Source organism: Cololabis saira, chromosome 1 (assembly GCF_033807715.1).
Source record: "Cololabis saira isolate AMF1-May2022 chromosome 1, fColSai1.1, whole genome shotgun sequence".
NCBI classification, from domain to species: domain Eukaryota; kingdom Metazoa; phylum Chordata; class Actinopteri; order Beloniformes; family Belonidae; genus Cololabis; species Cololabis saira.
Genome location: NC_084587.1, coordinates 42488328 through 42503357, shown reverse-complemented (window position 1 = coordinate 42503357; position 15030 = coordinate 42488328). Strand labels below are relative to the sequence as shown.

General features: G+C 42.4%; 1 protein-coding gene across 2 annotated transcripts; it reads left to right on the top strand.

The window, feature by feature from the left end:
• Positions 1 to 1308: 1308 nt before the first annotated feature.
• LOC133446212 (E3 ubiquitin-protein ligase TRIM39-like) lies at positions 1309 to 14797 on the top strand. 2 transcript variants are annotated; one of them, XM_061724167.1, is made up of 2 exons: positions 1309 to 1318; positions 10335 to 14797. In XM_061724167.1, exon 2 carries the CDS (start codon positions 10344 to 10346, stop codon positions 11985 to 11987), a length of 1644 nt encoding a protein of 547 aa, XP_061580151.1. In that variant the 5' UTR covers positions 1309 to 1318; positions 10335 to 10343; the 3' UTR covers positions 11988 to 14797. The 2 variants fall into 2 exon arrangements, with proteins under 2 accessions (XP_061580151.1, XP_061580159.1); XM_061724175.1 differs by lacking the exon at positions 1309 to 1318 and adding an exon at positions 9968 to 10242.
• Positions 14798 to 15030: the final 233 nt, after the last annotated feature.

Here is a 15030-nt window from a genome sequence, read left to right as displayed (position 1 = left end):
GTCAAGGAGCTGCGGAGGAGGGACTTGTTTTTCATCTAAAAAAAGTCGCTACAACGTAAACTGACGCCAGGCTGAGAAGTGTTCAAGCTAATGAATTCTGAAGTTATTCTGGCTGTGCCCCATTGTTCAAACTTTTTGGAGTGATATGTGTAATTTTGTGTCTGAAAGAATTGATACTGATTTTAATTTATTTTGGAAGGATGTGTTGTCTGGTGTTTTTGACCATGTAACAATTAGAACAAAGCCAAAAGAAACATTATTAATTTGTTGATTATCCTTGCAAAATTCCACATCCACAAATCCAAATTCTTACGCAAAAAACCCTCTTTTTTTACTTTTCATTGTGAATTAAAACAGTATCTGGACTCTATTAAGTTTTCTACTAATTCAAAAGCAGTCAAAACCATAAATGTATGTAAAATGTAATGTTATAATTTCATCCCCCCTGGCTGGTTATAATGTGTTGTGCTTTTTGTTTTGTTTTTTATTTGAGTATACTATTACACCGGTCATGAAATCACTACACTGGCTTCCAGTGAGTCAAAGGATAGAGTTTAAAGTCTTACTGCTGGTCTACAAAGACCTGAATGGTCTTGGACCAAAATACATGCTGGATCTGTTAGTTCCTATGAAGCTCCCAGACCCCTGAGGTTCATCTGGATCTGGTTTGTTGTGGTTCCAGAACCAGAACCAAGCAAGGTGAGGCAGCGTTCAGTTATTCTGCTCCTCACCGGTGGAACAAACTTCCTGTAGACCTGAGGTCTGCTCCAACTGTCAGCTCCTTTAAATCAGGCCTAAAAACATCACTGTTTACAGTAAACAGTGCTGAAGCGTACTCTTAAATTGAATACCTACCTGCTGTACTCTACTGCCCTTACTTTTTAACAGCTTGTGCTTTTTATTATTTTACTTCTTTTCTTATCATCTTATTCTTAATTTTTTCAATCTTATTTGTTATTTACTGTCTAATTATGTCTTGCTGCTTTTAATGTCAATGTAAAGCACTTTGTGTTGAATTGTGCTATATAAATACATTTGCCTTGCCTTATGCTCTTTATATGTCATAATTCAACGTGAAATTGCATAATGTGAAGTTTTGTTATCATTGTACTGTTTGCAAATGTTAAATAAAATTTTAAAAAAAGTCACACATCAAATCAGGTAAAGCCACGTGTCCAGCAGGCTGGGTTGCAGGGGAAGTCACGTGACCAGGAACACACCTGTGGGCGAGGCAGCAGCGGACCAGGAAGTGGAGCGTCGCTGCCGCGGAGAGGAGAGGAAACTCCCCACTCCCGACTACTGCGGCTCGGACACGCTGGTAAGAAATCATTTACTGTATTTCAGTCAGCGGGGTGACAAAAGATCAACTATTTTTGTTAAATGTTTCTGAATCTGACTGGTTTGAGAGTGCAGATGGAGGAATAGTTGGGGGGAGCTGCGGCGTGTCCTCGTGGGTTTCGGGTAGTAATAATGCTGCGTTCCATTTACCTCGGAAGTCGGAACTCGGAACTGGTCATAGCCGAGTTATCAGCGTTCCAGTTACAAAGTAGGAAAACAAGTTTGTAGTTCGCATATACCACATGAAAAATGTAAATTACACTATAGCAGCATATATATGCCGAACAATACTTGTATACGATTGATTTAGTGTGACCAAAACTAGAATGAAGTGCTACGAATTTTTACGGAGCTCTCTTCTACTGTTTACAACCGGGGCAGCCATCTTGGAATGTTAACTCGGGGGTGGTGAAGACTCTCCCACTTTCCCAGTGGGAAATCCCACTTCGAGGGGCGTTCCAGTTGAAAATTCCGACTGGGAACTGGGAAATCCCCACTTCCGAGGTAAATGGAACGCGGCATAAGTCTGGAGGGACAGTCACAGGACTGACGTGTTTCAGGGACATAAAGAGTGCTGTAATGGTCCAGGAGAGACGTGTTTCAGGGACATAAAGCGTGCTGTAGTGGTCCAGGAGCGACGTGTTTGAGGGACATAAAGCGTGCTGTAGTGGTCCAGGAGCGACGTGTTTGAGGGACACTAGCAGCGTTAAAGCATTGTCGTGAGAGTAGGTGTTAAGCCTGATTTATGGTTCCGCGTTAAAACGACGCAGAACCTACACCGTAGGGTCTGCGTTGGTGTAACGCGGAACCATAAATCAGGCGTTACGTCGCACCCTGTGACTGCAGAGTAAACGGCAGTGGCGACAGATTGTAGTTCTACTGGAGAACGAGTCTAAAGACAGATTTTGGTTTAATTTTGTTGAAGATAAAGTTGTTAAGTGAAAGCACTGCATAAATACGTTTATTTACATACATATACCGCTTGTGTTTCTAGAGAACTGTCCACATATTTAGAATCAGAATCACGTTTATTTGGTCAGGCCAGACAAGACATGGAATTTGATATGGTTATTGCTCACTCTACAGTAAATAGGTAATAGACAAAGGACAGCTCTTATTAAATATACAATTTTTAAAAAGTGGAAGGTGCAGCAGAATGAGGTAGATATGATTATTGGAAGGTGCATTGTTACAGCATATGATTGTGTTATTATAATTACTGTTATTATTATTTTATTATTGCACAGTGATTGATTACTCTGAGACTCTCTGAGTGATGAGAGTTCATCAGAGCAACAGCTTGGGGGAAGAAACTGTCTCTGTGTCTGGAGGTTTTGGCTACAGAGCTCTGTAGCTCCATCCAGAGGGGAGGAGTTCACACAGACTGTGTCCTGGGTGTGAGGGGTCTGCAGAGATGCTACCTCCCCTTTTCTTGGACCGGTGCAGGTCCTGTTTCCTGGTCCTGGACCGGTACAGGTCTTGGATAGATGGGAGATTAGTCCCAACTATCCTCTTTTCAGATTTAATAGTCCGCTGCAGTCTGTGCCTGTCTAGTTTGGTGGCCGTTCCGAACCAGAACCATTTATGAAGTCAAACTAAAAGACTAAAGGCCCGATTTACCAAGATCCTAAATAAAGAGTAAATTGCGTGTGCACTCAAAAAGTTTGCACGTGCTGTTGTTGTGTGTTTTGCGGGTGATCAACTAAGATTGCGTGCGCAATTGATAACAGGTGCAAACAGCAGTATTTAAATGAGGTGTTGCGCGTCTTACGGTTTGCGGCGCAAACTTTGCGCCATGGAGAGTCTGGATGGAAAGCAGGATATAGTCGCAAGCGCAAAATGAAATTTGACGAGTTGGAGTTAGAGATACTAGTGGAAGAGGCAAATTGTTGTGCCGTATTCAGCACCCCTGCCGTGAAAAGCACCCCCTCGTATATTCAATGATAAGTAGACCAAGAAAAAAAACAACACACTGACACTTCAATATATTTATATATGCACACTCACACAAACACATACTTAGGAGTTTATATTATATATATTTACAAATATTATGGAAGACAACACAGTAAGCAGGCTATTAATTAATGACATCAATAACCATTTACCCGATTTTTGTTATCTGTGACTGTGATTGTGGGAAAGTATGACTATTGTGGAATCCATGAGCGCATTTAAACATGAATCATTAACACAAAACTGGACGCTAAACAGAACGTGACACAGAATGAGAATATAATTTTTGTCAGACGAGGGGGTGCTTTTCACGGCAGGGGTGCTGAATACGGCACAACACCGGGGTATGACAACTGCAGAACAAGTATAGGCGCACAATGAGAAACACTTTTTTCTCCATGAAAACACGTGATTTATTTATTATCACAAATAAAAAAATGAATGTGCCTCCTGTGGCAACCTTTTGCTGAATAATACTCGATTTAACATTCAAATAAAATATTTCTCCTTTTGCATGTGGAGAATCCTCACCACAAGTTGAGCCATCCCCACCCCAGTCCTCAAATCAGGCACCAACAAGCATCCCTGCGTAATGCTGGGCAGATTAGCACCTTCCTTTCGAACGTATTAAATACAGACGCAATCACAATCCCCGCAAAAACTTTCAGGCTTGGTAAATCTCATTTCGTGTGGTAAATGGATATATTTGCATTTTCCCCTCCCAGTATTTAGCGATTTCTGGCGGGTACGCCCCATATTGATTATTCATCAGGGCAAAAGTACTAAATGAATAGCGTGTGCTATGTTGCTCTTTTGAGAGGCGCAGTCCTCTTTGCACGCTGTTAGTAGATCAGCTTGCACTTTGTTTTGCGGGTGATGTCAAGTTTGCACACGTTTTTACGCACGCAAACCTTTAGTAAATCAGGCCCTAAATGTTTCACATCTGACTTTTCCCTTTTGATCCCTCACATCTATTAAAACCGTGAAGGAAATGAAAACTTCCTCAGGATAAAAGCAAGACAGACACTGAAGGGGCTCAGACAGCATCTCTGAGAGCACTAAATATTGTTATAGCAATAATATAAACTTTATTTAAACAGACTGAAAGGGAGCTTTTATCTTTTTTCACTCCGCTCCCCTTTTTGTCAGACTTCAGTTGGTGTGTGTGCATAATAAAAGGATTACACTATATAAAATGGATCATTTCATACAATTCTCCAATAAATCACTTCTGTGATCAACATCTGGCCTGAAATACACGCATGTATAAAGAAATTAAAGTACATTTAACTATAATAATTTATTTTCTGACTAAGGGGTAAAAACGTCAACACAACTGTAAATTATGTTTAACTTGTTAATAACTTCATTTTGAACGAAAACGTAACGGTCAGTAGAGGAGCATCTATGCCAACAGGAAACTCTGATCAAAGGATGGTTTTGTTTTTATTTTCGTCTTGAAGGTCGGTGATTCTGCTTTCTTGGGACTGGTGGCGGAGCTCTGCCGGCCTCGCTTTCCCTCGACTTCCTTTTATTATAGCAGTGATTACACTACTAAATCTATGTTTTAAATTTATCGCAGTAAATGTGGTCATGTGAGGGATAAACAGAAAAATGAGCATCTTGATACAGACATTGAGATTATTTGTTTATTTTTTGTAACTTTATTTTGCATTTTTCCATTAAAAGACACACATCTTTAGCTCTTAAACAGAAAAATACAAAAACAAATATAATCAGACAGCAACCTCTTATCATAAGTTAAAAGAATGAATGTTATCAGCGTGTTAAAAAGTGGTTCCAGTTATCCGATACAACTTAAGATGTGTCATTGACCGCCATGTTTGGTGTGGGCTGATGCACTCTGGAAAACATATATCCAGCAGTACTGGACTATGAAGTAACAACGCTATTATACCGACAATCCTTGACAATAGGGAGTGTTCTGCTATCTACAGTAATTAAGTCAATGCTAGAAAAAGAGTGTTGAACTGGGGAGAGGGAGTGGTAAGGAGTTGGGTTGTGCTTCCTTCAAGGGCCAAAAAATACGTATGTGTCTCTGAAAGATTGCATAAGTGCACCAGCGTTAGAGATCTTACTATTCAGTGTAGGGTGTGATCTAACTAATTTTGTTAGGTCTGTATACATTGTACCCAAGTTACTTTGGTACAATTTTCTACTCACAATGACATATGAGCCACACAGGGTCTGAGATGGGATGAATGGAATACTTTTTGATCTATCATTTTTTTTAGTAGAATAGTTTCCTTATCCAAGCTTTCTTTAACTTTCTGGATTCACTCGATCGTAAGTGAGTCTCTTGTGGAAAATATGATATTACTTCCTCACGTTTTTACATGTGCAAACACTCTACTGGCTTATGAATTCCCTTTATGTTCCTACTCAAAAAAACGATTCAGGTCTGACTTCCAGGTATCGGACAATGTGTTCTAAGATAAGTAAAAAAAAATAAATAAATAAGAAAGCAGGAAAAAGTCCCTGTCTAACTAGAAAACTAAAACCAAGCCTTATCAAGATCGCACCGCCTTCCAGTATTGTGCTGCAGATAACCACCTAACCTATCCTCCAAACAGGCCTAAACGGGGATTAACCATAATGCTGTATAGCAAGCGCTGATTTCTGAATGTTCATAGTGGGTTAGTGGTGAGAACACCAGGGTGACTCAAGTCTTAAATTTAGAAGAAAAAAAGGATAAGCAAATATTCGTGTGCCACTAATCCTACTACCAATAAGTTTTATGGCGTTTTTCATTTCACATGAAAGGGCGTCATATTCCAATGGTATACACACAAACTAGGGGTGGGCGATATGGCAAAAATATCATATCACAATAAAAAAAAAAGTTTAATTGAAAGAAAAAAACAGACAATATATGTTGCTGAGGGTGATGATAATTTAGAGACTGCTAAATTGGGTTTAGAGCCGTCCGACATGTTATTTAAAAACTAGGATAGCAGTGTACCATTGTCGTCAATGCAGAAATGGGCCCAGAAAAAAAATATTGAATGATTGTAGTTGTCAGTTTCAATAACTGATGTTTTGTCTGTCCATTTTTATGTTTTGCCAGTTTTTTTCATTCTTATTATTTACATTCTGTTCAGTATTCAACTTTATAGAAAACTGGTTTGTGTAGAAAATCTTTCTTTCAAGTTCATTAAATTGAAAGATTTAATTGCACTCTGACAGCCTAATTAACTTGAAACCCTTTGCTAAAATTTTAACAGTACATCTTTTTTTTGGAAATGTATTTACGGCTGGGCAGCTCGTACCGCGGGTCAGCTACTTTAAGCAAGCGTTTTACTTTTAACGCTTTAATGGTACCATGTCCTTTGCGAGATAAAAGGTAACAGCTTCTTTTACCTCTTTCCATCACTTGGGGTGCTTCCTCATCAGGGGATTCAAACAGATTCATGGTGTTACAACCCCACATGCAAAAGGTTTCCCTGCAAACTTTTCAAACAACATTTGCTTGAGCTTTATCACTTACGAAAAAATCCGAACCAATTCCATATAATTGAGGTGGAATTTATTTTTGCAACCAACTCCGTTTGGCTTCAGCCATCGCTCTCTATGCGCTACTGCTACACACACCATCAAGGAGGCGGGTAGGAAATCGCTAGCTGCCCGTAATTCCCTATGATTGGTCGGTCAGGTTGACGATGTCAATACGTTTTGAGTCGTTGCATAAGCATAGAACTGCAATTTATAAAATGTGTATTAGACGATCCCACGATCTCTGCAGTTTGAAAAATCGTCTTCACGTTGTAATCCTTCACGATCTAATATCGTCATATCGCCTACCCCTAACACATACCCACAAAGACTACATGTGTGTACACCAGGGAGCTTCATTATTGTGGGCATGGCAAAAAAGTAAACGGGTGAGAAGAAGGGGGGAAAAAAACAATAAAAAAGCCTGGTGTTCATAGCTTAAACATTTGAATTTATGGGCTCTATATCAACATTTAGTCTACATTGTAGGTCTGAGCAATAAACTGAAAATTTACCGTTACCGTCATTCACTGCGATGACCGACGTCAATTTTCCCATGTCGATAAATTCGGTGTTTTGATTTAAAAAAAAAAAGTATTTTTGTCTGTTTTGACCATGTGGTGATAGGTAGGTTTTAATTCCCCTTTAAAGGGGCGAATATATTGGCTGTTTGAGCCTACGTTCACTTCGGTTTGCGTTCACAACCAGCTGCGTTGTGAGTGTACCTCGCTCGCGTAGCACGTGAGGAGAGTGCGTCGGCAATAACCGATTGGGGGCAGTATGCAGAGCCAGAGTTATAAAAGTAATAAAATATTTTGTGGTAGTATAATAAACCAGCTGTTGGAATAACTGATAAATAAACAAAACAGCAACACTGGATAAAGAGGAGATCTTTGCTTGTGATCTCGGTAAAGAAAACTACACCATTGGAGATGGTTTGTCAGGCAGTTCAAACAGAGCCGTCGGGAGTCTGGAAGCTTGTTCCTCTTGCTGATGCAGGCAATTGATGAGAAACAGCTGCAATATTTCTGCATTTTTTCCCTTTCGTTTGACGACTTGTTACATGGGATTGTCCCGCTAATTCAGCTCAAAACCACACACGCCGAGACCATAGCAGAGTGGCTGGCCGTCATCCTGCGCTACGTGGCGACAGGGACGAGCTATCGAGCTGTAGCCTGTCGTCAGGAGATTAATTTAAAGAAATATCTGGAGCAAAGTCGGTGTCGGTCGAGTGATGACTGAAGAACCTCTGTATCCAGCTCACACGTTTGATCATTTTCAATTCAATTAAATTTTATTTATATAGCGTCTAATACAACAGAGTTGTCTCTAGACGCTTTCCAGAGACCCATACCCAGAACATGACCCCCGAGCAGTTATTACATAAACAATGGCAGGTAAAAACTCCCCTAGTGGGAGAAAAACCTTAAGCCAAACAGTGGCAAGGAAAAACTCCCCTTTTAGGGGGGAATAAACCTTGAGCAGGACCAGGCTCATAAGGGGGGACCCTCCTGCCGAGGGCCAGACTGGTGGGTCAGGGACGGCAACAGCACAGCAGGCAGGTGGAAGCAGCAACGGGATGACCAGGGGTGGGGACCGCAGGCCAGCACGCAGCTCCCGAAGCTCCGGCCCAATCAGCAAGTCCCAGGTTGGGGTGCAGGGTCAGGGAAAGACTTGTGCTCCGTAATGCAAGCTACAAGCCACCCACGACCACCTGCAGAGAGAGAAAAGGGAGGAGAAGGGGGGCCAGCAACGGGATGACCAGGGGTGGGGACCGCAGGCCAGCACGCAGCTCCCGAAGCTCCGGCCCAATCAGCAAGTCCCAGGTTGGGGTGCAGGGTCAGGGAAAGACTCGCCAGTCGGAAGTAACTAAAATGAATATTGTCTCGGTGTGTAACTACGCCAAAACCATGTCGGACTCCGTAGGTTTTTCTGGTCCCCTCCCCAATCTCCCCAATCTGACCAGCGATGACATGTTTAGTCGCATGCTCTCGCTCCGCCGCTGGTTGTCTCAGTGGTGTTCAGAAAACGACGTGGACTTTATTGACAACTGGGAGACATTCTGGGGAAAGCCCGGTCTGATTAGAAGGGACGGCATTCATCCCACCCGGGATGGTGCAGCTCCTATGTCTAGAAATCTGGCCAATGTTATTAGACACTCCCCCTGACAATGCAGGGTCCAGGCCAGGATGCAGAGCTGTAGTTTAACACACTTCTCTGCTGCTTCTCGAGGACCAACGCCTGCCAACAAAACTGTAGGATTGCATTATGTAATTAGCGACTCTAAAACTGTAGGATTACATGATATTGGCGACTCTGGCCAGGTGCCTAACAAAATAGAAGTGGTTGCAGTTCACCAGGTGCAGCGTTATAGAGGCGTTAACCAAGATAACCTTGTAAAAATTAAAACCAATGTACATTTGGTACCAATTACAGACCGAAAAATTAGATCATGTGGACAAAACACCCCAGCAGTACCATCACCGCTGTGTTCGCCCTGCAACTACCGACGAGCACAGACATAACAAGCACGACTATGTGTTTGCACCCAGGAAGTGCTAATATGCCGCCCGCTGTTTTGACACCCATGTTTGTCACTGTGCAATGTCAATGTCACATCATAAATGTGAAGATAACTGCACCCACTCGGCCAGCCTCTCTTCAAAACAGTCCGCATTTTCGCATGTTCTTGCCGACTTCGTGTGCACGCAGGCAGCGTACACCTGTCTACCACGAGGAAGATTCTAGGTCACTTCAAACACAAATGTTTTATTTTTTAAGGCAAATTAAAAGGACAATAAGAAGTAAGAGTACAGTCTAAAAAACACATTACTGCCTTACTTTACGACACTTTTATTTGCTTATTTGTTTACATGCCTACTGGGTATTTCAAGTTCAGCGACTGTTTTTATTAAAAAATGTATGTTTAAATTTGCACTATTTTTACTAGTTAATAGTTGCACCATAATTACTACCTCGAGGAGAACTGCACTGTTTAAATGCTAAATGATTAAAATAAAAATGGGGGACAACCTGGATCTATTTGTTTTTGATCATCTTTTTAATGTGTCACGAAAGTCGGATCAGGACTGTATCGGCAGATACTCAAAATGAAATGTCTCGGAATCGGCTCGGGCCGGTATCCATAGCCACTCTTTGTGATGACCTGACCGATAGGGTTCAGGTCTGTGCAGAACAGAACATCTCCTTGGTGTATGCCACCCTTGATGCTGACTTGTGCAGTTGGCTTTGAGTCACCCCCTCAGAGTAGTTTTCAACAGTCCCCCCCATCGAGTTCCCTATGAAGGCTCTCGGCGTCAAGTTGACCAAGAGTGTAGTAGTTCCAAGTATTGAAGTATCCATGAGCGTAACATTGAGTCGTAGGCTTCATTGGAGTCGATCCAGGCAGTGCACAGATTTTGTATACATACATAAGTATGTATATGTTGTTGTTGTTTTTTCTCTTTATACACTTTATTATGTCGGCTTGTCTCAGTGAATGTTTCCCTCATTTCTTTTCTTTCCAGAGAGCCAATATGTCTGCTGGCAGCAGTTTGCGATGTGAAGATCAGTTCCTGTGCTCCATCTGTCTGGATGTGTTCACTGATCCAGTCAGCACACCATGTGGACACAACTACTGTAAAACCTGCATCACGAAACATTGGAGTGTCAAGGTTCCATATCAGTGTCCCATGTGTAAAAAGGTGTTCAGTAAAAGACCCGAACTTGAAGTCAACACCTTCATCAGGGAGATGGTTTCTGAGTTCAGACGTGAATCTCAACAGAAATCCAGCGGGGACTCAGACAAACATGCTGCTAAACCAGGAGAAGTTCCCTGTGACGTCTGCACTGGAACCAGACTGAAGGCCCTGAAGTCCTGCCTGGTGTGTCTGGCCTCCTACTGTAAGACACACCTGGAGCCTCATTTGAAAGCTGCACGTCTGAAAAGACATCAGCTGGTGGAGCCTGTGGAGAACCTAGAGGACAGGATTTGTACGAAGCACGACAAACCTCTGGACCTGTTCTGTAAGACAGACCAGACATGTGTCTGCTCTCTCTGCTCTGTTTTAGACCACAAGACTCATGAGTTTGTTCCTCTGACAGAAGAATTTGAGGTTAAAAAGGCAGAGCTGGGGAAGTCGGACGCTGAAATTCAGCAGATGATCCAGAGCAGACGGCGGAAGATTCAGGAGATCAAAGGGTCGCCGAAGATCAGTAAAGATGCTGCAGACAAAGAGAAAGCAAGGGGTGTTAAGGTTTTCACTGATCTGAAGGAGTCTGTTGAGAGAGGTTTGAAGGAGTTCATTAAGGAGATGGACGAAAAACATAAAACTATAGAGAAACAGGCTGAAGACTTCATCAAAGATCTCAAACAGGAAATCTCTGAACTGAGGAAGAGGAGATCTGAGGTGGAGCAGCTCTCGCGCTCTGAAGACCACCTTCCTCTCCTCCAAAGATTCTCATCCCTGAAAGATGCTCCACCCACCAAGAACTGGACAGAGGTCAGAGTCCATCCACCTTCATATGAGGGGACTGTGGTGAGAGCTGTGGACCAGCTGGAGAAGAAACTCAGAGAAAAAATGAAGAACTTGCTCACTGAAGCTGAGCTGAGGAGAGTTCAGCAGTATGAAGTTGATGTGACTTTTGATCCTGATACAGCACATCCTGAACTCGTCCTGTCTGATGATGGAAAACAAGTCTATCATGGTGATGTGGAGAAGAATCTTCCAGATAATCCAGAGAGATTCTCTCTGTATTCTAATATTTTAGGAAAACAGAGTTTCTCTTCAGGCAGATTTTACTTTGAGGTTCAGGTGAAAGGAAAGAATGAATGGATAGTAGGAGTTGTCAGAGAGTCGATCTACAGAAAGGGAAAGGTCTATCCAAGTCCCACGGATGGCTACTGGATTCTACTCCTGGGGATTGGAAATAACTACATAGCTGGTGACGATACTCCAGTTGAGCTGTCTCCCAGTCCTTATCCTGAGAAGGTGGGGGTGTTTGTGGATTATGAGGAGGGCGTAGTCTCCTTTTATGATGTAGACGAGGCAGCACATATCTACTCCTTCACTGGTTCCTCATTCAATGAGAAACTCTACCCGTACTTCTGTCCCGGCCCTCGTCATGATGGTGAAAACATTGCTCCTTTGATCATCTGTCCTGTCAATCAAACTGTCTGATCTTTGCTCAAATGAGCATTCCTGTTTTACATTTTAAATGACTAAAACCACCTCCAGTAATGAGGGCAGATGACACAGAAACCATTCAAGCCTCTAGCCAAGTCTTTTTACTGTGGTGCCTTTTGGCCACTTTGCCCAGCTCATCTGGGGGGATCCCAAGGGGTTCCCAGGCCATGCGAGAGACATAGTCCCTCTAGGTTGGGTCTTCCCCAGGGTCTCCTCCCCATGCGATGTGCCCGGAAAACCTTACTAGGGAGGTGCTACCCACAGCTCGTGACCATAAGTGATGGTGGGAACCTAAACTGACAAAACAAACAAACTCTGGACCTTTGACCCCAACTCCTTTAAAATCCTGTACCTTCTTTATCTCTACTCCCTGTAGTCTCGCCATTCCACTTGGGTTCCTCTCCTTCACGCACATGTATTCTATCTTTGTGTGTTTAACCTTCATTCTTCTTTTCTGGGGCATATGTCCACCTGCTCTCACTATAGATCACATTATCATCTGCAAACATCATAGTCCATGGAGATTCCTGTGTAATCTTATCTGTCAGTTTGTCCATCGCTTTAGCAAACAAGAAGGGGCTCAAAGGCCATCTTTGATGTAGTCCCACCTTGAACTCTCTGTCACACCTACGGCACACCTCCCCACTGCTTTACAGGTCCCATACAAGAAGGTTGAAGTGCTTTACTTAAGGAAAAGAAAAATGTGAGATAAGAAAAACTGATACCGTATTTTCTGCACCACAAGGCGGTCGTATTATATGGCGCATCTTCAAAAAAATGGCATATTTTAAAACTCTCTTCATATATAAGGCACGCTGCATTATAAGGCGCACAGAATATATGGTAAGATACCGTACTATAGTGGCTGGAGTTGAGTTACGCATCTACCTGATGGAGCTGCGCTACAGGAAATGCAAAAGATAACCAAGAAGAAAAGTGCCGTAGGTCAAACTTTATTAACAAAATAAAGACCAGCTTTCTGAAAACTTCGTTCACTCCCAAAACAAACGCAGAGGAGAACTTTTCCAGTTCATTCCCAATCCCCGAATCTTCTTCTTCTGTGTTGGAATGGAACGGCCGGGCCAGTGCAGCATCCAATGGTCCCTGCTTCGTCTCGTCACAGTTGCCATTATGCAAGTCAGCATCGCTGCTGTTGTCTTGAACGTCTGTGACGATTCCTGCCTTTGTGGAATCATCATTATCGCTGTTACTTTAGCAATATCAACTACAGTACCCAAAATCCCTCTGACTACAGTCACAGAAATGACTGTAATGATCCTATATAAGGTGCACCCCATTATAAAGCGCACTGCCGGTTTTTGAGAAAATTAAAGGCTTTTAGGTGCGCCTTATAGTGCGGAAAATACAGTACTATTAAAGGGGCGAAAATCATTACATCTCACACTTTATGACTTGGATCTGCCCAGTCTTGGGTAAGACGTCAAGAACAGTGTGATCGGACTGCACGGTGGTTCCCCCTTTTGTGTCGCAGCTACGACCTGATGCAGCATATTGTCGGTTGCATCATTTTATTGGCTGGAGTTGCGCTTGGTCGCATTAATGTCATTTAAAGTTTTAACTGGCTCATCAGTAAACGAGTTGTAAGATTTCAGGCACAGGAAGAAAATTAGACCAGGCAGTCTTTGGTCTCAAGACCAGTGTAATGGTGGTCGTAGCATCACTCGTATTGTAAGATGAGACACCTGATTCAGTATTGCGATGACTGATTTTTCCACGATTCTTTCAAGACAGCCAGCTTTTGTCTAAGATGGCCAAAAATGGTGACTTTTCGGTTGAAGACTGAAGGACCGTTGCACGGCATTTTAGTGCACTGATACCCAGTCCAGTTCAAAGGCCGCAACACTTCACTTCGGTTAAATTCTGGGATAGATTGAATTTTTTCCAAAATAGAATGAATTCTGGGGAAAAACAAATAAAACGCGTTATTTTTCTTGTGGAAATTTACATTAGTTGGTGGTGTTGGGTTCCCCCTCATAAGTTTGAGTTTCACCACTCCTTCAGTGGTCGCTCATTGCATCTTCCTACTCGTGTAACCTCCCACTTAGTCTGTGTAGACTGATTTACTTTACTACATAATGTCCGTTACTGGGGTCCAGGGTAGTTCTTACAGGGCCTGAATTGTTGACGTGGGTCTCCGTTACTAGCTACAACCACTCAACGAAACACATCCCTGGCTTAGGTAAGGTGCTAATAGCGGCCCAGAAGAACAGCTGGCTGCGGAGATGTGTTTACTTGGCGCAGACTGCTGTTGGCAGGAGATGGAGATGATGATCAGACATCTTGATGTCTCTTCTTATTCTCCACCACTGTTGCATCCATGCAAACAGAGAATCAGCTGCTAACATTGATATCACCCTTCCTTTTTTTTTTTTTTTTTTGTTATTCCTTTTTGCTGTAATCTTTTATGTATTGGTAGTTTGCAAACTGTGAAACTGCACTACCACCACCGGTATGGGGTGGTGGTTGTCAGGGGGTCTTACTAGCTCCGTCACTGCGGATGCAGATCTGACGAATGGGAGGACCCAGATTTGCAGGTAGATGATCTGAAGTTTGTGTATAATGTTTAGTTAGTTGTTGTTTATGTGTAGTTTAGGCATCTGAATTTATCCAAAGTGTTTTATCTTTTAACACTTGTGTAAATAAATTCTGATTCATTTGAATGAGAGAAGTTGTTTGTGTTTATTTTATACATATTTGTCACAGCTGCTGGTTACAAAGGTCTGTGCTCAGACTCCTTCCTTCACTGTTATTCCTTAACGCCACCCCTGGTAACAGGCTGGCACATGGGGAATAACAGCTACTTTGAGACTGATTTTGCTGTTTAGTTATTTTCCTGATAAAGTCAGGTGGTGCCCTGTTTTGATAACTCAGCAAATGATTAATAACTCTAATAACTGAACAAGCACTCCCTTTGTGGTACAAGAAAAGAGAATAATGTATTTATATACATATACAATGACTGGCTGTGGTTGGTCTGGGAGGGTTAAATGTTGAGGTATCTTTTTATGGTTTACTT

Excerpts from the sequence above, each read along its gene's own strand:
- LOC133446212 (XM_061724167.1), top strand. The coding sequence starts at position 10,344 with ATGTCTGCTGGCAGCAGTTTGCGATGTGAAGATCAGTTCCTGTGCTCC.